The sequence below is a fragment of the Haemaphysalis longicornis genome, unplaced genomic scaffold (genome assembly GCF_048455015.1).
Source record: "Haemaphysalis longicornis isolate Haplotype H1 unplaced genomic scaffold, Haemaphysalis longicornis Haplotype H1 scaffold_9, whole genome shotgun sequence".
Classification (NCBI taxonomy): Eukaryota; Metazoa; Arthropoda; class Arachnida; order Ixodida; family Ixodidae; genus Haemaphysalis; species Haemaphysalis longicornis.
In genome coordinates, this window is record NW_027526460.1 from 132,385,856 (window position 1) to 132,410,921 (window position 25,066).

At 46.8% G+C, this 25,066-nt stretch overlaps 1 protein-coding gene across 1 annotated transcript in view; it reads right to left on the minus strand.

Moving 5' to 3' along the window:
- The window catches only part of Qtc (GRIP domain-containing protein quick-to-court), a 41,881-nt gene extending 16,828 nt beyond the window's left edge, over positions 1-25,053 (minus strand). Inside the window, exons 1-8 of the mRNA XM_077683839.1 lie at positions 24,869-25,053; positions 18,184-18,395; positions 15,649-15,866; positions 8,473-8,668; positions 7,102-7,297; positions 4,534-4,611; positions 2,820-2,945; positions 202-336 (exon numbers count right to left, since the gene is read on the minus strand). Of these exons, the coding sequence (XP_077539965.1) occupies positions 202-336; positions 2,820-2,945; positions 4,534-4,611; positions 7,102-7,297; positions 8,473-8,668; positions 15,649-15,866; positions 18,184-18,364 (1,130 nt within the window). The 5' untranslated portion in view covers positions 18,365-18,395; positions 24,869-25,053. The remainder of the gene's footprint in view (positions 1-201; positions 337-2,819; positions 2,946-4,533; positions 4,612-7,101; positions 7,298-8,472; positions 8,669-15,648; positions 15,867-18,183; positions 18,396-24,868) is intronic.
- Positions 25,054-25,066: the final 13 nt, after the last annotated feature.

Consider the following 25,066-nt stretch of genomic DNA (forward strand, 5'->3'; position numbering starts at 1 on the left):
TACCTTTCACACAACTGATCGTATGTGTTCCGAAGAGCAATCTATAAGCTACAATTTCATGCATTGCAAGGCTAAATGTATGCAATAGTTCAAGAGGAAAAAAAAAGTTTTGTGGAAGCACTCAAAATTGGCCGTTTTTCTGCCGTAAGGAAAGAGGAGGCAAGCTGGTGGGTCTGATGGCCCCCCTCTACAAAGCCGTACCTGTACATCTTGAGGTACATCTCGCTGTGCCAGCGCTCCTGCTTCTCAATCTCGGCCCGTGCCTCCGACAGCTCCCGCTCCAAGTGCCGCAGCTTCTCCTGGGTACTCTCGTACGCCGGCCGCAGCTCCAGGTACCTGTGTGCAGGGTGTCACCAGGGTGCTTATGTATGCCCTCTTAACACCTCCACTGACTCGACTCCTTTTCTTAACACTTGTTACTGCAGCGCTCACACGTGCACCCGTTTCACTCCTCCATTGACTCCTTTTTTTAACAATAGTGTCACTACAGCGCTTCACGTGCACCCTTTTCACTCCTCTAGTGACTCTATCAGTGACTCCTTTTTGTTATGATACAACACGTTTGGTTGTAGCTCTCTGGCCGGACACTGAACGGTGCTGTGGATGCGCAATGTACTAGCAGGACATCGAACACAGGTTTCAGCTTCCCTACTGAATTCGGGGACGGCATCAAGCTTCACAAGCTCAAACTTGTCAACCTGCTTCTGTGGTGCATTGACACTTGTACAGGCGAGCAAAGACAGCCGTAACTGCTCCCTGTGCCAGTGTCCGGAAGCTACAGACTTCAATATTTGCATTTGCCCAACAGTTATTGCAAATGAACAGGAACCTTGAATGGGCAGCAGAGTACACAAACTGGTGGTATTTATTTACTTATTCAAAATACCCTTAGAAGCCCTCACTGGGAGGTTATCACATAAGGGCGGGGGATACTGAACGAGCAAACAAGGCAAAATAAAATAATCAACAGGTCTCAGGCAGAAAACGTAAATAGAAGCTTGTGCGAGGCTAAAAATAAAATAGGAGCACAGCTCACACAGACTTAAAAAACGCTTCATTTTTTAAGAGAAGCTTGCTTGTACAATACACTCCAGTGGCTGGCCAGACAGCCAGTATGTGATAGTACACCTTAAGTTAACTCATCTTGCTCTCGACAGTGATGCAAAATGCCTTGATCAATTCGGCCCAAAAAGTACACACTGTTGCACATGCACATTAATGCATGCATAGCTCCCTTTTTTTCACATGCCTGCCACAGGGAAACAATGGGGGTTTATTCACAGTTGGCGTGTGAAGGGCTTGTGGTCCAAGCAATATGCAGTGCACAGAACTGTGCCTACAGTTGTGTTTGATCATAGCCAGCAAGCTGCATCAAGGGGTGCCCCGTTTGCCGAGACAGACTCTCTCACTACCGAGACAGACACCACTCAGCCCACACCCACGGGCTGTATTTCAAGAATAAATTGACACGTTCCATGCTACGGCGCAACGCAATCAATCACGATCCGGAGAGGCCTTTGTTTTTTTTCTTTTGTGGCTCAACGAATAAGACTTGAACTCCGCTGGGAAGCTGCACCCAGAGTTATTCAATATACACCAGTTACGAAACTACTCATCAGCCCAATGTATCAGAAAACGGTTTCTGGTTGGCCCCCTGCACTGGGGGTAGACAGGGGCAGGCACAACGTAAGTACTAGTCTGCAGAAGAATTGACATTTAGGCGAGTTGGTATTGGTTGAACATCTCCAAATAACGCGTAAAAACACAGACACTAGCGGCAGAAAATGACAGGACGATGCTGTACTCACAACTAATTTTATTGAACAACCACACCAACACTTATGTGTTGATGTGGTTGTTCAATTGATGTGGTTTCAACACATGTAGCACTTAAGTGTTGAAATGGTTTCAATAAAATTAGTTGTGAGTACAGTGTCGTCCTTGTTTTGACGCTGTTATTCGAAGACGTTCAAGTACTAGTCTGCCATCCGCCGACAGAAAGTTGGAGTGGTACTCAAGTGCTTGCGACTCCTGCCCCATGTCATAAAAAAAACGTGATAACATAATTAAACTTTACCTAATTGAATGCTTCCTAATTTGAAAAGCAAGCTTTATTTTAACCTGTGTCAATCAGTAAATGTTAACCAAAGCTCACTTTCTGTCCGCTAGGTGCCACTCCAATACTCTTTCTCCCCCCAGCTGCGCCAAAGCAGGGGTGCTCGCGTGGCCCGGATTCTGAAGTGGAGTTTTGCAAGTGGTGTATACTGAAGGACTCTGGCACCCCAGTATGTTTGATACAACGGCAATCGCAACCTGGATTGGCTTCTCCTAGTGGCTCGCCTGATCAGACCTGAGCACAGTTGGGCGACGGCACCCCGGTACAGTGTACAAGAAGGTAAAAAAGTGTCATGCGGGGAAAAAAAAACCAATGGAGCGCAGCTCCCTTTTGCGATGAAAAAATTGCATGGAGCGTAGGCATTCCCCCAGAGAACTCCTGTTACAGCCAGTGCCACTTATGAGTTTTTAAATCAAACTCAACAGTTATTTGGCGGGTTTTATAAAACTTTATATTATTAAATAAAGAAATAAGACTTTTAATGGCAATAAATAGGGATTAATTTAACAAACAAAACTTCTGAAACCAACTGGTAAGCAGCGGCCACCAGGGGCGCTGCTTACAACAGGAGTTCCTCAGCGGAAATTTTCATCGCAAAAGGGACCCCCCTAATTGGCCCTGAATGACACACCTCTCTCCTCTAGTACACCGTAACCCTGGCACATGTGTGAGACAAGCACGACAGCTTCGCACGAGGCAGTACCTGGTCACGCAGGTTGACTGGCAGGTGGAGATATGCTGCCAAAGTGCATCGGCCGGGCGGGCCGTGCTCTGCGGCGGCTGCTCACGTGGCGGCGGGGCAGCCTGCCTGTCCACGAGGGGTCCGCCGCTGCTCCGTCGTGCATCGTCCATGCAAGGGCGCACACACAGCATGCGGGGGCAAGGCGATCGTTATGAGCCAACGCCTGGCACGGCTGGGGTCAACAAAGCGTGCAGGGGTCATCCAGCCAAACAGAAAAAAAAAAGGAAAAGGGCACACAAGTATACGAAGCTGTGCTGACCACTGACAGCCACGTTCGTGCAAACAATGAAAGCATTCTCAAAAGCATTTTTCGCTATAGCTGGACTTCTGTGTTCCCAATATTCCACGCTTCTGGCGGGGCTAGTTTTCCAGCCCCTTCCATTCGCCCTCAGCAGTTTTCTTTTTGGAAAGACAGGGGTTTGTGCCCCAGACCACAGAGTTTCATGCTAATGTACACTAGAGGGAAATCTGGCGCCACTGTCTAGGGGAGCCACGTTTCAACGAGCTTTCCATCTGTATCGGGCAGGCACGTTCCACTTATCCTTAGCATGGCTCAGGAACGGGCTGGAAAGGGGCCTTTGGCTGCAAACAAGCAACAATATTACTGTAAAAGATTATTCAAATTCGTTTTGTTATTATGGAATTGAAGCTCCAAAAAAATTAGCTGTCAGTGATTATTTGGAAGCTTCATGCAAGATAAACAAGAAAAAAAAAACGTCACCCTTTTTTGTTGATTTTGGCTTCGAGACAAACAAAAAGCCGTGTGGCTTGCCAAGTCAAGTAGGCGAGGAACATCGCTAGGTAGCTGCAATGGCGGCACCCACAACGGCCCGCGATTGCAGTGCCACATTTCCCTCTAATATATATTAGTACGAAACTCGATGCCCAAGACAAGCGCAACCAAGCTAGTCCGTATTCCCTGACAAAGCACCGGGAATACGCTAGCAAGGAGGAAGCCGCTCACTGGTCGACACTGGGGAAAAAGCATACACACACCTTAGAAGTTTGGAGAGGCTCTTCAGATGACATGAATGGACAGACATGCCATGTGGCATGCGGGCAAATAAGGTGGTGGTCTAAATGCAAAGGCAAGGAAAGTTGGGTGCGAAAAGCCATGTTGCATTACCGTGTAGCAGCAACGAAGGTATTCCACCTTCTGGCCACACCTTTTCTGCTATGCGTACAAATCACCTAGAAGCTCCTCCTGCCTACAGCAAGTTCACAACCCCTGACGATGTTATTTTTACTCTCCTGACGGAAGACACCCAGTGGGGGAGAAGCAGCAGTCATCTGCGGAGGTTTGTGGGTGCCTACTGAATCTTAACGAGTTAAAACTAGGCCTAAACAAACTCAGCAGTGAATAACACGTATCATTACGATGCGACAGTACTGAAAGAAGGCATTTCGTGTATCGCGTCACAGATTTCGCAGAGCCCTAGGTGAAGAAGTGGCTGAAGTGGTCGCAGGAAAAGACCAGTTGCGTGCTGAGAGAAAGTAAAAGCTGAGGTGGACTCGCTTCGCTTGCTGAAAAAGGACTGACTCATTAGCGTTTCAGGTCTAGCCCCCTTCAGTGGAAATAAACCCATTCCATCTGTAACACCTGTAACAATACAATATGCTCTTCAAGAAGTCAGTTAAGGTCTGTGTACAGGTCAGTGCAAATAATCATACTCACTGCACATTAGGCCTAACAACGGGCCCTCGCATGCCCGACTCCCTCCACTGCGCATGTCCCTTGCAAGTCAGTTCGGGTCTGTATAAAGATAGGTGCAAATGGTTTTTCCAGAAAAATACTGGTTGATGAACTTCAAAACATGGTGTTAGGCCTAACATTCAATGTTTAGGCATAATGTCCTGTAACCTTCACGTCGAGCCTTACGACATGAAGGTTATTTATGAACGTTATTTACGACATGAAGGATCAGCCATTTGGCCAGGCGACAATTGCTGACGTGCCGACAAACGTCATACTCACTGCCTGTTAGGCCTAACATTGTGCCATCACATACCCGACTCCCTCCACTGCGCATGTCCCTTGCAAGTCAGTTCAGGTCTGTGTAAACATACCGTATTTTCTCGCATATAACCCGCACCAAAAATTGAAAAAATTTGTTCGAAAAGTGGGGGTGCGGGTTATCTGTAAATATTCTAAAATCAGAGGTCGGCTTCACAGCAACGCACGGCCTGCCCTGAAGTCCGCATCCCCATCGTCATCGTCTGGTGCAAAGCCAATAAGAAGCCAACACAGGCCATAGACAGATCCCCTCCACGGCCTGTTTATTCAGACTTTTCGCATGCTTTGTTTGGTGCAGTCAACAGCGCCTGTTGCTGTCATTTACGTGCGCTTTGTTGCGAAGTTGTTGGGCCCCAAGTCAGGTGTGGCCCGTTTGCACCATTGGCCAGCCTTGTCTGGTGAGGCACCATGAGTGGGTCTCGGCGGCAATCTTTCACCGCGAAAGAGAAACTGAAGATCGTAGCTGCTGCGGAGGAAGTTGGCAACAGAGCTGCTGCGAGAGCACGACGTCGACGAGTCCTGCATTCGCGACTGGCGGAAGAAAAAGGCCTCTCTCGAAAGTGCACACAAGAAGAAGCGAGCATTTCGCGGCCCGAAGACTGGCGCGTACCCTCTTCTTGAGACGCAGCTTGTCAAATTCATTGAAGAGCAGAGGAGTCGTGGCCACGCTGTGTTGACGGAGATGGCGCACATGGAAGCTCTAAGGTTGGCCCGGGAGATGAACATCCCATGCGAGTTTCATGCGAGCCGTGGATGGCTCCAGCGATTCATGGCCAGGCACGGATTTTTGATGCGGCGGCGAACGACCATCTGCCAGCGGCTTCCCAATGCCTACGAGGAGAAGCTGTTGAACTATCAACATTACGTCATCGGGCTCGGGAAAGAGCACAACTACTTGCTCTCCCAGGTGGCCAATGCCAACCAAATGCCCGTGTATTTCGAGATTCCCATGGACACCACTCTGCAGAAAAAGGGCTCGAAATCTGTTAGCGTGCTGACGGGCGGAAACACCAAGCTACGCTGCACAGTAATGTTGTGCGTTTTGGCTGACGGCACCAAAATGTGCCCGTATGTAATTTTCAAGTGCAAAACGCTACCCAGTACTCCACTGCCACCAGGGATTGTTGTGCGGGCGGAAGATAATGCGTGGATGAACAGTGACCTCGTCGGTGACTGGCTTCGCACAGTCAGGGAGAAAAGGCCAGGCGCCATGGTGGCACGGCGGTCCGACTTGTTCCAAGCCACTGCACTGACGCAATGAAAGCGCGCCTCGCTGAGAAATGCACGGACTTCGTGATACTACCCGGTGGCATGATTTCCATGCTCCGGCCACTGGACGTGTGCCTTAACAAGCTGTTCAAGGCCCACGTGAAGCGGCTGCATGCCGAGTGGATGGCCGACGGGCTTTACGCCCTCACACCGACGGGACGCATGCGGAGGCCGGACATTGCGCTGCTGTGCCAGTGGATCGTGGATGCGTGGGGGGCAATTCCTACCGACATGGTGTGCAAAAGCTTTAAGAAGTGTGCCATAAGCAATTGCTTTGATGGCACCGAAGACGATTGCGTCTTTGAGAGCGGCGACGAAGCCTCGGATGGCAGCAGTGACAGTGGCGAGTTTGGCGATGATTGACTGAATCGGAATCGGCGCTGACAACGTTGCGGTGATCGTTTAGAAATAAACTTCTCCTGTAAACGAGATGATGACTGTTTGTGCAGTTGTGACTTCCTCAACCAGTTTTTTTTTCAGGTAAGCAATTTTCTTTTTTCGTGGAGTTCAAAGTTAGGGGTGCGGGTTATATGCAATGGCGGGTTATATGCGAGAAAACATGGTAGGTGCAAATTCTTTTTCAAGAAAAATACCGGTTGACGCTACACTTGAGAACATGGCGATAGGCCTAACATTCCATGTTTAGGCCTAACGTTATGTAACCTTCAAGTCGAGCCTTATGACGTGCTGATGAACATCCTAATCACTGCATGTAAGGCTGAAAAACTGGCCATTTCATAACCGCCTCTTTCTACTGCACATTAACCTTTTCAAAATACAGAAGGCTTTGGACACGATCACACCCATCTCAAAAGTCGGGCCATTTACGCTTGATAACATTAATGAATGGCGGACGGGAGTGGCTGTCCATTTCGCTCTTGGGTACACTCCAGGGTCCGATCTCATTCTCACCCCTCTTCCCTTCCCCCCAGAGGAGTTATTTCTTCTGTGGCAGCTCACTTGGCATTGATGTCTCCTAGCATCTGGAGCAAGCTCTCGGTGCGCTGCTCGTAGCGGTGCTTCAGCTGCCGGTACTTCCGCCGCAGCGAGCCATCTGCGCCAGATGACGACCGCCGGCGACCGCCCTCGTCTGGAAAGGAGTCTGTAGAGTCTTCCGACTCGCTGCACTCGGCCAGATCCCGGCCGTCGGGCAGACCTGGGGGCGCAAAAATGGCCGAGAGGGCTCATCACTCCGCTGCGGCGCAACTTCTGAGAACGCCCCGTTGGTTCTCTCGCAACATGAAAAACAGGCCGCAAGCACTGAAGCTGGGTGGCTTATTTGGTTAAAAAAATTCAGGAGCCATTTCATTTTGTGAAGGTGGACGATAGTTCCATACAATAACAACTAGGAGGGGAAACTGGCGCTAGTGTCAACGCGAACTCCGAGACAGCGCCTACACTTCGATGGGAATGATGGGTAGTTCTGGAACTGGATTGTGTAGGATTTAAATGGGCCTAAGGCTGAGAAAATTGTGTTTTTTATCAAGGGAACCCTCATTGTGCGGTTCGCTGTTTACAAATTACATAGCAAACAAGAAAGTTGGGGACCAAAAACAGGTTTTGTGCGAAATAAAACGGTGCATTTTAATAGAAAGCAAATGTGGAGTCGAGGAGGTTTGTGGGGCACATTTGTCATTTGCCGCCAACTACAGTGGGACGCAGACTTCCCAAGAACTGTTCGTAAATGTTTCGATGCTTGTAGTTTTTAATATTAAGAAAAGTTTTCTGCTTCTAAAAAAACAAATCGATTAATTTTTGGAGAAGTTATTCTAGCCTGAATTAGTGACATTCATCAAGCTGTGTTCTTATCAGCCGCCGGCACTGCTGGTCTATGCCGTAGGAGCCGGCGTTCGCACGAGAGGTGTGGCTGTCCCAAGCAATATGCAACCGTCACCTGCTTCAAAAATACACTGCTCTGCCGAATGAGCAGCGCCACAACTCCTAATTGACAGACAGCCTCGCCGCACGCAGTGCTGTCATTTGTGTTTTCGTGCTCGCTGTTCCGAAAATGAATTTATCACTCACCCGATTCGCAACTATGGTTACAAAACATTTCCACTCAGGGCGGCGTCAGTGCGCGTGCGGCATTCAGTTCAAGGAGAAACGTATTTTTCAACGCTTGTTCCAACATAGGCAAATGCGTTCATACAAGTCCAAAACGAAAACGAAACTGGCACGATTCAATCCATGATAAACTTCTGCAAGCCATCGAGTGCCAATCCAAGTCCAGAACTACCCATCACGCCCATCGCAGCGGATGATGGCAGAGCCAGATTCCTCTCTAGTTGTTACTGTATGAAAATCTATGGTGTACACGACGTTTCGGGGTACCTGTGTGATCGGTGGCCAACTGTGGTGGCGGGCTGTTGCCCCCTGGAGGCAGTTCGGGCTCCTCGGGCAGTACGCTGTCCACTCTGGAGGGCAGGAGGTCACCGCTGATGCCGCTGTCACCCAGGGAGGAGGAAGAGGCGCCCCCGGCAGCGTGCCCGTCGGATGCCGCCATGCCATTGGTGCTGGGAGCGATGCCCTGCGGGAAGAAGGCCGTCCACTTATGCCACAGCAGAGCTGGCTGGCCTCATTTCCCACCAGACATGATTACATTCGCGTGGAACAAAACTAAAACCTGCAACAAAGAAAACAAGAAGCCTCAAAGCTATCCTCGTCACTTTTTGACCTAGACTTAGCATTCACATCACATCAAGGGAGAGCAGAAAACCAGGGCATTGGGTGCGTCCAAACAAGACAGCCTGCCAGGGATATTTCATCATCATCATCATCATCATCATCATCACCACCACCATCACCACCACCCTATCTACGCCCACTGCAGGGCAAAGGCCTCTCCTATTAAATGGACACTGAAGTGAATTTGTCAACCTCCCGGTTTCGCTTGCACTGCGTAGACTGGCTCAAATTACCACACTTTTGATCGTTTATCCGGATGACAAGTCGGTAATTATTCTATAAAGCAGGAAAGAAGAAAAACTACCATGTGCGGTCTGTGGCGGCCGCACCCACTAAAGGCTGTGACGTCGGGAGGAGGTGGCACCGTGATTGGACGATGTCCAAGGTTAGCATTCAAACAAGTTTCGGTTTCGGTTCAGTAAAACAACATGCTTGACATCCGACGGCAGCGTTGGATGGGCATTCTCGATATCTCAGTAATCGTCGTACCGCGCTTCTGCCATGTTGTCGGCTGTAACATGCCTAAAATAAGCCTCCCAGGACGGCTTGGAATTGTAGAAATCACTAGCCGAGGCCTACGCAGTGAATGAACGCCCTCCGCGTCACCGCAGACACTCAAACGCCATGCACTTTTCCCGCATATTCAAAGCTTGCCTCACTCATGCCTGTATCGTAAAAAGCGTGTTCGCACCAGGCCAAGGGTGTGCTGATTCTGGCCTGTGCCCACTGCCCGCAAGCAGTCGGTGCTTGTGGCAACAGCACACCAACGAGATCTGGCTAGCGCGTCAGTGTAAGTCTGCATGCATTCTGCGAACTCGCTTGTGGAGCAGTGAACGTTACAGCCCAAAAATGGTGACTCAGGTTAGAAAACATCGGCCGCAAACGAAAAAATCAACCTACAAAAAAAAAAAAGTATGCACCCTCAGGGATTTGAACTTGCAACATGCAAAACAAAAATCCTAGTGCTTTAGACCACTCAGCCACGAGCCAGCCCTGCCGAAGTGGGATATATAAGGTATACAATGCACAACCAGTTTACACTTTTATTTAGTTTTAGCATTTCAAGTACTTTAGGTGACTGTTGTATAGCGCTCGTGCAGTAAACGTCTCCCAAACTTCCACAATATCTCACGTCTAGCAATTGCATTTCTTAGATGGAAAAGCGTTCGCAGATGTGTGGTCGTGCTGCTGACCGCTGTGCTTGTCTGCTAACCATTGTAAAATTTTGCTAACCATTGTAAACACACCCGTAATTTTCTACAAGCTTAAATTTTCTCTCCCATGGAAATGCATGGGAGATGGCGGTGCGGGCGAAATTTGCTAACTTAGCGCATTTAGCCAGCCAATTTTTCAGAAAAAGTGCAAAAAACATTGACTCATCAGCGTAGCAAATTCACTGCATCAAGGTTAACCGTTGCAACTCCTTCGTTACATATATGTCGCAAACACACGGCCTTCAATGGAGGTGGAAATGGGGAAATGAAAAACTTCGTTCAATTCAGGAATTCGTTACATCCAGGTTTAACTGTACTCGGTTGAAAAGCTGCTGTAGTGGCCAATATGTGAAACACAAAACAGCCAATAACTCAGAGTAAATAATACGCGAAAGAATGCCCACATTGATGCCGAATTTCTCAGGCGAGAGATCCTATAAAGAAAGCAAGATGGAAAAAAATGCGTACATTTGGGTTTTGATTGGAATCGAACACGGCTCCTTCCGAATGTGAGATTGATTGATTGATTGTATGCTTTAACTGTTTCGTTACCGCGGGAAATTCACCAATATTGAAGGGTCTAACAAAACATTTTTTTTTGTGCTATACATATTGGTTAGGCACACATTGCAGAGGCATAAAATGCAGATGATTCAACGCGCTTTCCAACGACACCAGTTTTAATAATGTTTTCCTAAATCATAATTGCGAAAAAAAATTATCGAATTTGAAATTTTTGTACAGGCGTTGAAGAAAATAAGAAAAAAGTAAGTTGTGTATAATAAACGACAAGTAGTAGAAAAAATTCAGAATATACATTTTGTAGGTAAACATTTCAAAAACCCGTCCTAGAAAAAAAATTTAGTTGTGCAGTACAATTTGTTAGATATAAAAGAAAATGTTAGTCCGCGTGGTGCCCGTGCCATGTGGGGAAGCCCAACCACTATTTGAGATTTTGCTATTTTGGATGGTTCTCCAGAAGAAATCTGGTGGTTTGACATTATTAAAGGCCCAAATTAGCCTCCATGTGATGTAAAAACACCTTGTCAATGATTATGACCGGCACAATATTGAACGCAAGCAAGCGATGTGAAAAAATCCGCTTGGAGGTGAGACGTTCTGATGCTTGTTGACGTTCTGATGATCACTTATCACTCATAACTTTCATTTGCGGTTTATTATCATATTCTGACTCACTGGGGCTCTTCGATTTACACTCTCGGACTCACCGCGGATAGTCCACGGGTAGTCCAAGGATTCCCCGAAGCCATAGGGATACATGGGAAAATCGAATGCCGGACTGCTTCTCGGGGAGTCCGCGGTGAGTCCGAGACTGTAAATCGAAGAGCCTCACTATGGTAGCCCTGCTTGCAGGAATAAGGTATGATGCGCTAGAATCAATGCAAGCTTTCACCAAGCCGCCGTCGGGCTGTGAAGCAAGTTCAGCACTACGAGCCTACTACATTGCATCGCCACCTAACAATTTTGAAAAGAAACAAATACAAGGCTGTTGGAGACTTTGTCAGAATAGACAGTACTACTAAAAAACGACACTAGACCTCCGGAAATACCCTCGTATGAAACCGAAACTGGCCGGTGAACAGCTGGCGGTATTCAACGCCAATTGGAAGCATTCTCCTCGTCTGGACTGATACCCGACAACTTGGTGTTATCGTTTGACTTTCAGCAGAAGCTCTTATCGCAGAAGCAAGGTGTAGATAAAGTGGAAGCGCGAGTGGCATGCTTGTTTTGAGGAGCAGTAGCGCGCAACGGAGGCGCCATGGCAAATGAGCTTGTAGTTGGGTAGTAGTTGGGTAGTAGCACCAAATATGAATTTCGCAATGCAATAACAAAACCGAAACTGCTGGAAACTTGTTGAGAATGGCAGGCACACTTGCTAGACGTGTGGGGGACCATCAGAAATAAGCTTTGGGAGAATAAAGCTGCTCTTTGTCTGAACCAAAGATCATTAGTGAATAGCTGGGGCCATTTTAAAGTAATTATCACCTCTCAACGCCGTCGGATTACAAAGCTGACCGCATTATTTGGTATTTGACTTGCACCTCAGCTCGCAAAAAACATCGTCAAAAATCTCAGTGTCGCCGGAGCAGGAAAATTTAAACTGATTCTAAAAGGGCAGTGCCTAGACTAACCACTGGCCGCATTAGGTGTATGAGAAACGACTACAACATGTTTAAATAGGCATTATAAATGAAATCAAGGGTTGGACGGAAACCCGTCTGGTCAGAAAAACACATGACAATATATTGGCACCGACCAAGAATGTTTCAAATCCAAAAAAAGACGTTTCAGCTCCCGTACGGGTGCCTTGTTCACACACGTACGGGAGCCGAAACGTCTTTTTTTTGGATTTTAAGCATTCTTGGTTGGTGATTTTATTGTCAGGCATTATAAATCATCGATCACCGGTGATCGATTTGAATAGGTGTGGTAACGAAAGAGTTAACGCGCCGACGCAACGCAGGCGATGAGGCACGCCGTAGTAAAGGGCTCCGGATTAATCTTGACCACAAGGAGATCTTTAATGTGCGCCGAAATCTCTTACACATGGGCGTTTTTGCTTCTCGCTTCCATCAGAAAAATGACTGCCGTGGCCGGGAATCGTACCCGCGACCTCGTGCACAGCAGCACAACGCCTTAGCGAATGTGAGATATTCAACACCATGGCAGATGCATGGCCCTCACTGCCTATAGGAGAACTTAGAGAATGCACTGCAACTTTTGACTTGGAATCGCATGTTAGAGACATGTGTCGAGGCCTACGCCAGCAATTTCACTGGGCTAATTACAGCAGTAGCAAGTAGGAGAGTAACCAAGTACGTTTCTACGAACAACGTAGATACAGTTGAACCCTTTTATAAGAGACACGTACTGGGGAGCAGTTTCTGTCTCTTATATCAGATGTCTCTTATAAGCAGGGAACCATTTTTTCACTTACTAATCAGACCCTAGTTCAATGTGGGCACCATATGACTAAAATAAGCTCAAAAGAACGCTACAGCATGTTGCAAAAGATCCATTCTAATTTATGTTCGGCCCCCAGAATTTATGAAACAGTTCCGAATCTTGTTTGCTTCATGACTGTATTTACACTGTATTTTACAACTGATTCTGCAAGCTTTTTTTTTCTTTCCTCGTTTGTGGAAGATGAATCGTACATGTTGAGTTCACAAGCCTGATGAATAGGCAGAGCGCACAGCTTCTTCCGCTGTGAGCTCAGGCTATTCATAATGCTTGCAGGACTCAACATCTGCGATGCTTCTTAATTGGGAGCTATGCGAGTGGGAGAACCCGCATGTGCAATCGCACTCCATCCAATAGATGGCAGTAAGCTTCAACCACTTCTGTCAGTTGCATTTCCATTGGCAGGGCTTCTCATCGTCATTTCATAGCTGACTGAACCACTGTGTGTTTGCTGAAGTTATAATAAATAGTGACTGCAGGCGTCTGTCATTCACCTGTGCTTCCAGGATGGAAGCAACTGCAATTAGTGACTGGTGGCAGTGCGTCTGAAGTTAAAATGTCTGTTACAAGCGAGATTATTGATTAAGGTTCAAGGATGACTTGTCCCTTATAACCAATCTTCTACATCCGATGTCTGTTATAAAAGAGGTCGATTTAATGGGAAAGATAGGGCAGCCAACCATGTAAGTCAATAGTGTCTCTTATACCCATTTGTCTCTTACATCAGTGTCTCTTATAACGAGGTTCAGCTGTATAGTCCCAACAAGAGTGGCTAACCAATGCTCTGTGGCATACTAATTAGAGTGATGAGGACAAAGATGCAACAGGAAAAGAACGATACTCATAATGTCCCACTTGCGGTCCCGCTTGCAGTTTTCATAGCCTCGGGACCTCCTCCTGTATATACTATGTACCTTTGTCATGTTGGTTATAATAAAACTTATTTTCAAATTCAACGTCAGGAAGCAATCACACTGCTGGACACTCACCGTTCCAGCCAATGGGAAAATATGCAGAGGAGGAAAACAAGGTGTACTGATGGGCGAGTCGGAAATTATTCTTGAAAATAGCTACAGCGCAAATATAAACAAGGACGCAGAAAGACGACGGGACCAGCGCTGACTTCCAACTGAATTTGATAAGAGAAATCTTGCAACACTTCATGTTAACACCAATAAAAAAAATTATGACAAGAACAACAGCAAAAAACAGACGTATAATCTCTGATAGTACACCGTCACATCAACACGCATTGACGCACTTGGCACAATCTACACAGACACCAAGCTAAGCCATACTCGATGTACAGCACGTGTTCGATAAGAAATCTATCTCTTTTCGGGGAAAGGTTATTGATGCCCAGCTCACACATTTGCTACCCTGTCTTTTAATTTCATGTGCATCAATTATTTCTCGCGTAGCTTTGCTATCCCAAAAAAGAAACATGTTTCCCATCGAACAGGTGCTGTGCATCGGGTATTTAACTCGGTGTCTCTGTAGACTGTGCCAACTGTGTCAACACGTGTTGATGTGGTGGTGTGCTATCAGAGATTATACGTCTGTTTTATTTTTATTTTTTTTATTTTTATTTTACTGGTGTTAACATGAAGTGTGCGTATAAAAGGTGCAAGATTTCTGCTATCAAATTCAGTTGGAAGTCAACGCTCATCCAATCATCTTTCTGTGTCTTTGTTTATATTCGCACTGTAGCTATTTTTAAAAAAAGGAGGAAAAATTGATAATAATGAGATTTCACAAGCATGGCAATAAAGGCCAACTGCACTCAAAATTTCGACCGCGCGAAATCACTGTTCCTGCATGTATGACTAAAAAGACCGCGATGTACGAAGTATGATGCTTAAACTGTGCGTAATTACGCCTCAAGCGACCAGCAAAAATCGACTATTTTGAAAACGAAACTGGGCAAAACGCGGCCATTACGGGCAGGCGGAAGTGACGTATCAGCCGTCGGCGCGAGCGGCCAGACGGCCTGGCCTGACGGCGCGAGCTGTGCGGACCGGCCGACGCGGCCGGCTCGGCCAGCCAGGAGGAGAGTGTGAGCGCGCACGTGCGGGGGTGTGGGAGGCGCGTGGAAAAGCGAGCACTTGTCCCACAAGCACGACACTATTCGTGCGCTCCGACAGCAGCACACTGCGTAGGCATGATGTCGCGACGACACTCGAAAAGGAGAGATCCGTACGGTTAGCGCAGCCTCTTCGGAGCCGTGAAAGCCAGGCGTGCCAACGCGAAATACGAGTTTCCCGGATTCTCCCGCTGCGAGGCAGGCCGATCGGCCTAGACGGCTGGCATGTCACTTCCGCTAAATGGCTGTTTGCGCGACACGCTGGCAGGTGCTTTGTCGTCTGCAAGGGCGTTATTCTGAGTGCCTGAAACTGAATAACCACGCATTGCACAGAGCTACCGGTCGCGTCGCAGTAGTTCTCATGGTACCTACTACACATTTCGAAGGCATTTAGCCAGGCTGAAGTTTGAGTGCAGTTGGCCTTTAATGCAGTGAATGCTCTCGCAACAGCTACCTCCTGAGGAGGGCTCGGGTGTCCCTGTTAATTTCTGCTCACTCTTCCCTCGGCGTGCAGCATCCAATCGATCAGTCGATGCCCACCTGTGCGATTTGCAGCTGCTGCAGCTGGGTGGCGAGCTCGCGCAGGCGGTCGTCGCGCACGCGTGCCTCGCTATTGGCCCTGGCAAGGGCAGCCCGGAGCTGGCGCAGCTCGCGGTCCTTGCGCTGGGTGGGCGTCAGGTACGTCTCCGTCTCCACGGGGCGCTGGCAGTGCAGCACCGACCGACACCGGTGCCGGGGGGGACCACCAGAAGAAGACGCTGAAGCTGCCACCCCTGCAGTCACAGCCGCAGGCACATTGTACCCCATGCTATTTAACGCCTCACTATCTGAGCCTCGACGGACACTGCTCACTTATGGGGGCAGGTGGGTCTTTGGGGGCAAGGAATGGTAAAAAAATTGTTTTCTGAAAAATGGCATTTTCGGCATCCACAGCCATTTTTCTACCAGTCTGCAAATTTTCCCATCAAAAGGCACCGTATTTTATTGTAGATAGAATTTTCAAGCGCACTCTACAGCTCAGTTCGCGCAAAATTCAATGGCAAAACAGCACTTTTCCTGCAATGCGAAACTAGCGTTTGGCCAACGGATATGTTGGCACCCACAGCAGTTACGACTGTAATTTCTTTTACTTCTGGCACCTAAATGTGTAGAGAATACAATGTTGGAAACAAACTTTCAAGTAGAGGCTTTGGAAAATTATTATTGTGTTCAAGTGACGCCACCTGCGAGCCATTTCTGGCAGAACGCAGGAGGAGTCATGTTCGGTGTGTCATAAAACGACCAAAAATAGCTAAATAAAAAAAGTTCTTCCAATGTTGTATTCTCTAGTCGTTTGTCAGCCTGGCCACATGGTAGTCGCCATTCTGTATGGCATGTTTATTTTGTAATTGTGACACAAAATAATGGAAATTAATCATTAATTATCCCAAAAAATTATCATCTTGAAAAAAATATAATTGCAGATTTGAAATCAGAACAAAAAGCTCTATAACGCTGTTCAATTTCATTAAAATTGGTAGATAAATAAAAAAATAGCTTTAAGACCAGTCTGCCCCCTTAAGGGACACGAAGTTGTCGTCTTAAAACTTAAGGCAGCACACACAGGAGGATACCAGGTGCAACAGTGGACAGGACATGTAGTTTTCGTATGATGCAATTGCCTTCTTTGTCTATTTACACCAATGTCACGAAGGAAATCAGGAGAGGGGACACTTTACATCTCTTCTCTGAAGGAACCATAAACACCTCGGCAGCCGTAGACACAGCTTTCCCTACTCTTTATTAAGGCTGAAACTGAACGGCAGCCTGTCTTAAAGTGAAAGTAGCAAAACAAAACACAACAAGGTCGTCATTGTGAAGTGGTGCCTGAGAGCCAAGGAAATGGACCTGATGTCCAGGTTCCTGGTGAAATTAACCAAAATGGCACTGAGGACAACTTTAACCCATTACTCCCTGTATCGGGCATGAAGGCTCTCTTCCTCCTATAAATGCACAACTTGAGACAGACTGCACGACATAAAATAGAAAACAAATATTTCTCAGTACTTTAATTTAAAAAAAAAACATAAAAAAAGGACACGAATTTCAAGCAGGATGAGCCGAAATGTGCAACAAAATTACAGATAAACTGAATGCAGAGCCGCGCATGCTAGCACAACCTCTGGACTATGAAGTGCACTGCAGAACCCAGCCACAGATGACATGACATACAGTGGCACAAGTAAAAGAAATTTCAAGGCCTCAGGCGTTATGAAGCAAATCGTATGTATGTATGTTTGTGGTTATTGGCGCAAGGGTATCTAAGACCAAAGAGCGCCAAAACTATGCTACGGAGATGAGTAAATAAGTGAACATATAAAGAGGTGGTTTGTGGCACTGACACGCTACCGTGCAGTTCGAGCCCTAGCACACGAAGCAAACGTTCCCACTGTTTAGGACAGACAGACTCTGAGAAAACTGAGGAAGCCTCCACAATTGCACAGGCCACCCGTGCCCTCCTCAACCCTTTCGGCCCTGGTGGTGACAATTGAAGCCATCACATAAAAGTTCCTCTCGCACATAGAGAATGGAACCGAAACTGCTAGTTGTTTAGGAAACTGTTCTTCACTGATGCCTATTGCGATAGACGTAACCGGTCTTGTGTTAGAGCTGGCCGCTACAAAGAAGAAAAAACTCCGGTGAAGTCAAAATTCCTACGTTGGTGCTAAAAAAAAAACGCAGATCCTAGTTTTATTCCCAAGCTTGTAAATCTATAAATACGTGCACTACGAAGCTTATTTTTCGTTTGTAGGCTCATGTAGTCATAACGTTTAGGAAAAGTTTTTAATTTCCAGGTGTTCTAATTAATTGCCTCATTAATGAATCTGATAATACTCGCACTACCAGCGTTATGTCTTGTTTTTGGGCTTACGGCAACACACAGAAAGCATTGTTTTGCTTGAAATAAAAAAAATCGGGGCTGAAAGGGTGAAGAACTGCCTTACTGTTACAGCAGTGAAAATTAAGTAAAGCTCAAAGTGGCCACCATCTCACTCTTCCGGCAAATGAAAAAGCCAGCACACTTGCCCGTCTGGCCGGTCGGCCGGCTCGTAGCCGAGCCACAAGACACCAGGCTTGCCGTGCTGCCCACGGAGTCGCCGTCGGCCGATGGGTGGCTGCAGCAGGTCCCTCCCACCGAGTGGCGCTCCCCTCGCACCCGCACCGAGGCGCTGCGTCTCAGGAGGCTTGGGATGCGGCTGCGGCCGTCGCCTTCCATCGTGGAAGTGCCCGTCAACTGGTGCGGTCCGCTGCAGGGACACATGCAAAACGGACGTGTGTGCTTTGAAAAACACTAAGAGACCGGCTGCACGGTGAAGTGCTACAGAACATCCGCACCATTGTTTCACCAGCAGTTATTCAATCACGGAAGCCAGGTTTGTCTGCCACATACTAGTTTGTGAGTATACGCGTTCATCAAGGCAACATTCAGAGAAGGACTGTATTGCAGATGCAGGGGTGTGTTTGCAAGTGTTTCATCAAGTATTTTCTGTCATCATCACCATCATCAGCCAGTCTATGCCCACTGCAGGGCAAAGGCCTCTCTCGTGGATCTCCAATTATCCCGGTCTCCCCGTCTAACTTCCTGCCACCCCCTGCCACGCTTGCCTTCTCTAGGGATCCACTATGTTACCCTTAATGACCAACGGTTATCTTGCCTTCGCATTACATGCCCTGCCCATTTCTTCTTCGTAATTTCTACTAGTATGTCCTTAACACGCGTTTGTTCCCTGACCCACTCCGCTCTCTCCTTGTCCCTTAATGTTACACCTATCATCTTTCGCTCCATTGCCCGCTGAGTCGTTCTCAATTTAAGTTGAACCCTCTTAGTGAGCCTCCAAGTTTCTGCCCCGTAGGTGAGTACGGTAAGATGCCGCTGTCATACACTTTCTTCTTCAGGGACAATGGTAGGCTGCCCTTCATTATCTGAGAATGCCTGCCGTATGCACTCCACCCCATTTCTTATGCTTCTAATTTTCTCTGCCTCATGGTTGGAATCCGGGGTCACTACTTGGCCTAAGTAAATACATTCGCTTTTTTTCTTGTAAGGGAAGCCAAACTCCTCCCCTAATAAGTCAGTCGTCAGAAAAAAAATCAGAGCCTTTCACCTCGTGAAGAGGGAAGTCCAGCAAAGTTGGCGCTCTGGAGGGATTTGCTATGTTGTAGTTTTGCTACATTCGAGACCGGCTATGTTGAATTGTAAGGTCAGCGGTGCAATCTCCATGCTACAGACAAAAGACACACACAATTTATGGATAGAAACAACGATGTTTTATTACAGCGCAGCTGGGCTAATCATGGCACAGGATCTAGTGAGCTACACAGGTGGCCGCTGAAGACCGTACAGCATTGTGCAATTTCAAAGGGGAGAGAGACGCTGTACGAAGCAAGGACTATATATGAATCAGGAAAGTGGCGGCAGTGGTGTAGGGGAGTACAAAGTGCGGCGGCTGTAACCCTAGCCCTTCCTAGATGGTCACGCTTCACTGTGCAACACACACGTGGGAAAGCCTGCTTGTAAAGCCAATCTTTGCTATGTCAGCTGCACCTCCAAACAGGAATGCATCGCTGGAAAGACATTTCCAGGGGCAATATTAGCCGTCATATCGAAATATGAAGGCCCTAGGACATCGTTTAAATTTTTATGAAATTTTTCCATGCACTGCAGACTGTTGGTTTAGGTGTAGTCTATTGCCAGAGACGATCTGCTGGATCTTAGCCATAAACGGCTTTGCTCTGAAAATGTTGGGCAAACAGGAGACAAATTTAGGGACAAAAAAAAAACTGTTTTCAAATGACAGCAGTGTGACAGAGAATACAGTTGTGGGTTCATTGATCAGTGACTGGAACTAGGGGTGGGCGATCGATCGAATAACTTTTTGAATAACCGATTAATGTTTTTTTATAGACGCAATTAATTTTTTAAAATAGTTAATGGGATGTACCAAGAGTGCCATGTTGAGCTCATACTCGTGCTGAAATAATTCGCCTTATGTCACAGCAGAAACAATTAAAGTATGTTCTGAGATTACAGTGACGAAAACTGCAAGGTGGTAGCCAAGACAGATGGGAAAATGTCTATCCCTAATACAAATATGCGCGATAAAAAAAATGCGAGCAGGCACTCACACCGTATTACCATTGTGTAGAGTGACTCTGGTGTAAGTAAACCACAATTAATTGGTGCCCCTGCAATTTAAGGGGAGTGCCAATGATTCTGATTCAACAAATAGTGCAAATGGCAAACATGGCGATAATCCTCCCGGCCACATCAGCACTAAGACGATGATCTGCTTACCTCACCTGGAATGTTTGTGAATAAGCCTAGAAGCGTACTGATATTACTTTCTGATTAATTGGCCTTCTGATTAATTGGAATAAAATTTTAATCAATGCGCAGCCCTAGCTGGAACAAGTACATGCAATAGCGCAGAAGGTTGTCTTTTTTTTTTTAAACACTAGAGCTGTGCGGGGAAGCCCAACTGACAAACTGAGCTCAAATCATGTTGCTCGGGTGACTTATCGACAATGTGCCTGCCGCCATCATCACTTCTGCTTGATGGTCATGACGCCCCTGTCTGGACACTTGATGAGCATGGCTGATAACAATGGTGCAGCTGTGGATGGCTAGAGGCCACGAAAAATCGCTAAACAGGCCTAGCAACTTGTGTTACTAATACCCAGTAAGATCATGAAAGCCTGTGACACCACTGGATTGAATAAAGACATGCACCACCAGAGGAGCAATGCCCTCGGAGAGACAAATGAGGGGAAACTAACACTTTGAGGCAGGACAACTGCTACACACCCAAAGTTTCAGGAGACAACTTCATTGCATACCTGTCACCATCTGCCGACAAGCTGGCACACACACAGTTAGTATCATCAAAACACAAGGTTAGTCGAGCGACGTCAACACTACAGCCACTTCCAATGATGTCAGCACTGACGACATTGACGCGCAGTCAGCTCCCCATCTGGCATCTGGGGATTTTGTAAGGACAAGTGGCACCAGCAGAGATAATACTGCTCGCACAACAGCATCAAATTCGTTGGCCCTAGCTTTACCAGGACAAAAGCCAACCTCCGGGTCATCTCTAACCTCCCAGTCATCTATGGAAGCAACCAAAATCAAATCACCCGTCACTGCTTCTATCACTGCCAGTGTGGGAACAAGTGAGCAACATACCACATGTTTGGCAAGTCATCGTGACCTATATAGTAGTACCAACCAGACAACTGTATCTCCGATTAAGATGACGCCTCGCAGCCGAGGCTTATGTTCAGCAAGCATTCGCACTGGCTAAGTTGTCCGCACCCACCTTCCTGGCTGGTGCAGTTAATAAAGTAATGCTCTAACAGGATGTTTCCGCATACCAGGATGCAAGCTAGTGCCGTTATTTTCGGGGACTACACTCCTCCAAATGGTCCTGCAGCCACAACACTGCGAATGCTGGAAAGTGTCCATGTCACTGCTGCCTTTGCTCTTCCTTGCAATGTCTGCCACACGTGCCCAAAACAACCTCCCATAACCCATTCAAAATTCTATTAGCCTACCCAGCTGGTTGCTAGCACTCCTTCTAAAGGACAGCAATAGCCCTACTGACAAAATACAAGTTTCAGCTTCCTTCCGCAGGAAAAAAAAAAGGCATGAACTCAAGCAAAGTGAAGAAACATAACTGAAAGGAAAAATTCCTCAGGTCTTAAGTCTTCCCATGCGGTTTGAAGACGAAAGCATTATGGCTTCTTTTGGCGGTAAAGCAAAAATTCCTCAAAGCAATATGAGGGGCTCGTTGGTCTTTTGACATGATAGGATAAAATGCGCGAAACAGACAGGACGAACACAAAGAAGACACCCGCAATGCAGTGGTGTCTTCTTTCTGTCCGCCCCATCCTTTCTTGCTAATTTTATCCTATCCAGGACTTCTTTACTGCGGCATCGTGCGTTTGCGTCTGTTTCTTAGCTTTCATTTCTTCATTGTTTGGCACAAATAACATCAACAGGCAGGCCGCTGACGTTTCCTGCCCTAGGTTCCCCAGAATTAGAGTTCTCCGTGGCCGGGTTGCATGTGTCCGACTTACGTACTGTCAACTTTACCTGCGCAGTAGGCTAACTGTTGTTCCACTGATAACAACGTGCTGAGGCAGCATTATGGTAATGCACTCAGCTCCTACTACGGATTATGCACAGTTCATCACAAAAAAAAAAAAAGAAGACAGGGACTAGAAAAGACAAAAAAAGAGAGAAAAAAGTGCTCTTGTGTTGTGTCTTTTCTAGTCCCCGTCTTTTTTTTTTTTTTGTGATGAACTGTGCATAATGGAATACCAACTAGGACAGTCAATTACATTACTACATCATATTCCTGCTATAGATTCAATTTTCATGCGATCTCAAATGTGTTTTTTTTTGTTAGCTCTTACAGCAACATCCCTTTCCTGTGCCAGGCTACGACAATGCCAGTTCTTCACACAGCGTGGCACCTATAAGGCTATCGACTTAAAAGAAAAAAAAACAATATTTGCCAATTTTTACACATACGATGCATCACGGCACCAGTTTTCCATTCCGATTCACATTCTATCTTCCTCTTCTACAAGCGCTCGAACGGCTAAGTGCATGAGGCAGCAGACATTGAAGACGCAAAGGAGACAATGCTCATACACTTATCACAACAAAAATCTCCCGCTTGTTTTTAACCAGGCCATCCCTACTGTTTAAGTTTTCAGACCACTTACCTAAATACTGCACGTATAGTCACAGTGGACACTGATATATGCCCACCGCGAGAGGATATGGCTGCTGCTGTGAATGGGAGCTTCAAAACAAATCCACACTATTTTTATCATTTTACATGAGCCCTAATATAGTGAGCTACAGCTGTCAACTTTACCCTTAGCTAAGGAACCTTCAAATTTGTCTTGTTTTGAATAAAGTGAATTTGTACGATACAACTAGCAGCAGTTCATATCTTGCAACTCCCCACCCCCTTCTGAGTTCGAAAGTGTTTTGTGCGAGGCTACGAGAGAATTTTGGTGTTCACGACAGAATGAAAGCTTTTCAAACTGCACCTAAAGTCTGCTTTTTGGTAGCATGAGCAATTTTGCATGCTTATGTAATTTTTTTTGCAGCAAACCTGCAATGTAGTGTGTTCTAGATAGTTGTATCATATTAACAACTTTTTAAACAACCATATGCACCTCCACTTTCGCTTGAATAGTTGCTGCCAATTACATATGCGCCATTCCTAAGCAGACAGCTGTCTGAAACTATGTATATCGAACGAGTTCACATTCGTGTGTGTGTTGCTAAAATTAAATATTGCAACATGTATTTCTAATTAAATAATCCTTGCTCACCTGTTTTATGCAGGCAGTTTTATATGCTCAAAGGTTCCCAATTTTGTTTTGCAATGAGAGAAAAGTTCACATGCAATACAACCTCGCACTGATGCTTTCGTGTAGGTCAGTTTTTTTAATACAATGTGGTGTCTGTTGCCTTCCTTCTTTTTTTTTTTTTTTTTTTTCTTCACACGCCCTGTAGTCAGCATTGCACTGTTTAGATACCAAGAGCCGAGTTCAGCTTTGAAAAGCAATGACAGAGCAACTGTTTTGGGTTCTGCAAAATCAATCCATGCTTCAACAATGCACTCAGCGCAGCAAAACTAAAGGAACAAGGTCGAAATTGAGGACTGTTTTTCTCTTCTTTTTCGGCGCTAGAGTTTTGTTATGGGCATTCTAAAACCACCACAGGTCTGTTTGCAGTCCCAAGCCCAAGTTACGAATACAAAATGAATATTCAAACTACTCCACAATTTATGGCAGCGTATACTTTACGTACAATAAAATCATTTTTGCATCGATACATCATTCGAAAGCAAATGGAGCACCTGCTCTTGCACGAACAGACTGTGTGTGAGCATGAAAACCTTAACATATGAATAACGTCATTAATGGAATGCAAAAGTGAGCCCGGCGTGCGCTCGTAAAGTTGAGGTAGCCTTGTTCTTCCTTGAGCATCCAGTGCGCGCTAACACTGCAGTCACGATGCCAGATTAACTTACAATGACTTTCGGCACGCCTCACGTATCTGGGTCACCGAGACTGAACTGACTGAACCGCGTCCGTCAGATACAAGAAAAACAAAAGATGCGTCCGATGAAGCGACGCACATAAATCTTTATAATGGCCCTCATCCCAGTGCGGCAGGAAGATATTACCAATCAACCGTGACCAAATTTCCCGCACGCGCGGAGAGAAGACCGGATTAAGACACGCAAATGAAGCGGCTCTAAACACGTTGTACGAAGCGCAGCGCGGTTCTCCATTCAGTGACGGCGCTGACACGCTCTTGCAAGTGTTTGCAACGCTCGCAAAAGAGACGCGCAGGCACGGGGTTCGCGACCTTGCCGTCTAGACGGCACACTGCAGGAACTTTTGAGGTTAACGATCAAAAGACCAAAAGTGGAGCACCAGCCGTCGGGAAGCGACGAAAGCCCTAGCGCGCGAGCCCATACAGTCACCATCCTAACATATTGTACGCGCGTGCAACGCGATCGCAACCGCCGCTTGCGTCGGAGATGCCCTTTTCTTGACCACCACGTCCTCAGCGCGGTACAGAGCGCGACCCGAAGCGAGTTTGCGCGTCGTCGTGGTGAGGGGCTACGCGGCTGGCCACTTTCGAAACACTACACTGGATTAGGAAGAGGCGGAAGCCTCGGCTCACCTTCTCGTCGCCGGAAAGTACAACTCGTGCGTGGGATCCGAACGCGAGACGTGGCTCGACAGATCTCAGGACATCTGAGACGACGGACGATGGGGAAAAAACTTGCTGACAGCTCGGCCTGCGGCGACGGTTGGCTGGAGCAGCTGAGTGCCCCGAGCGAACGGAAAGTGACGCGCAAACAAACAGCAAAGAAATGGG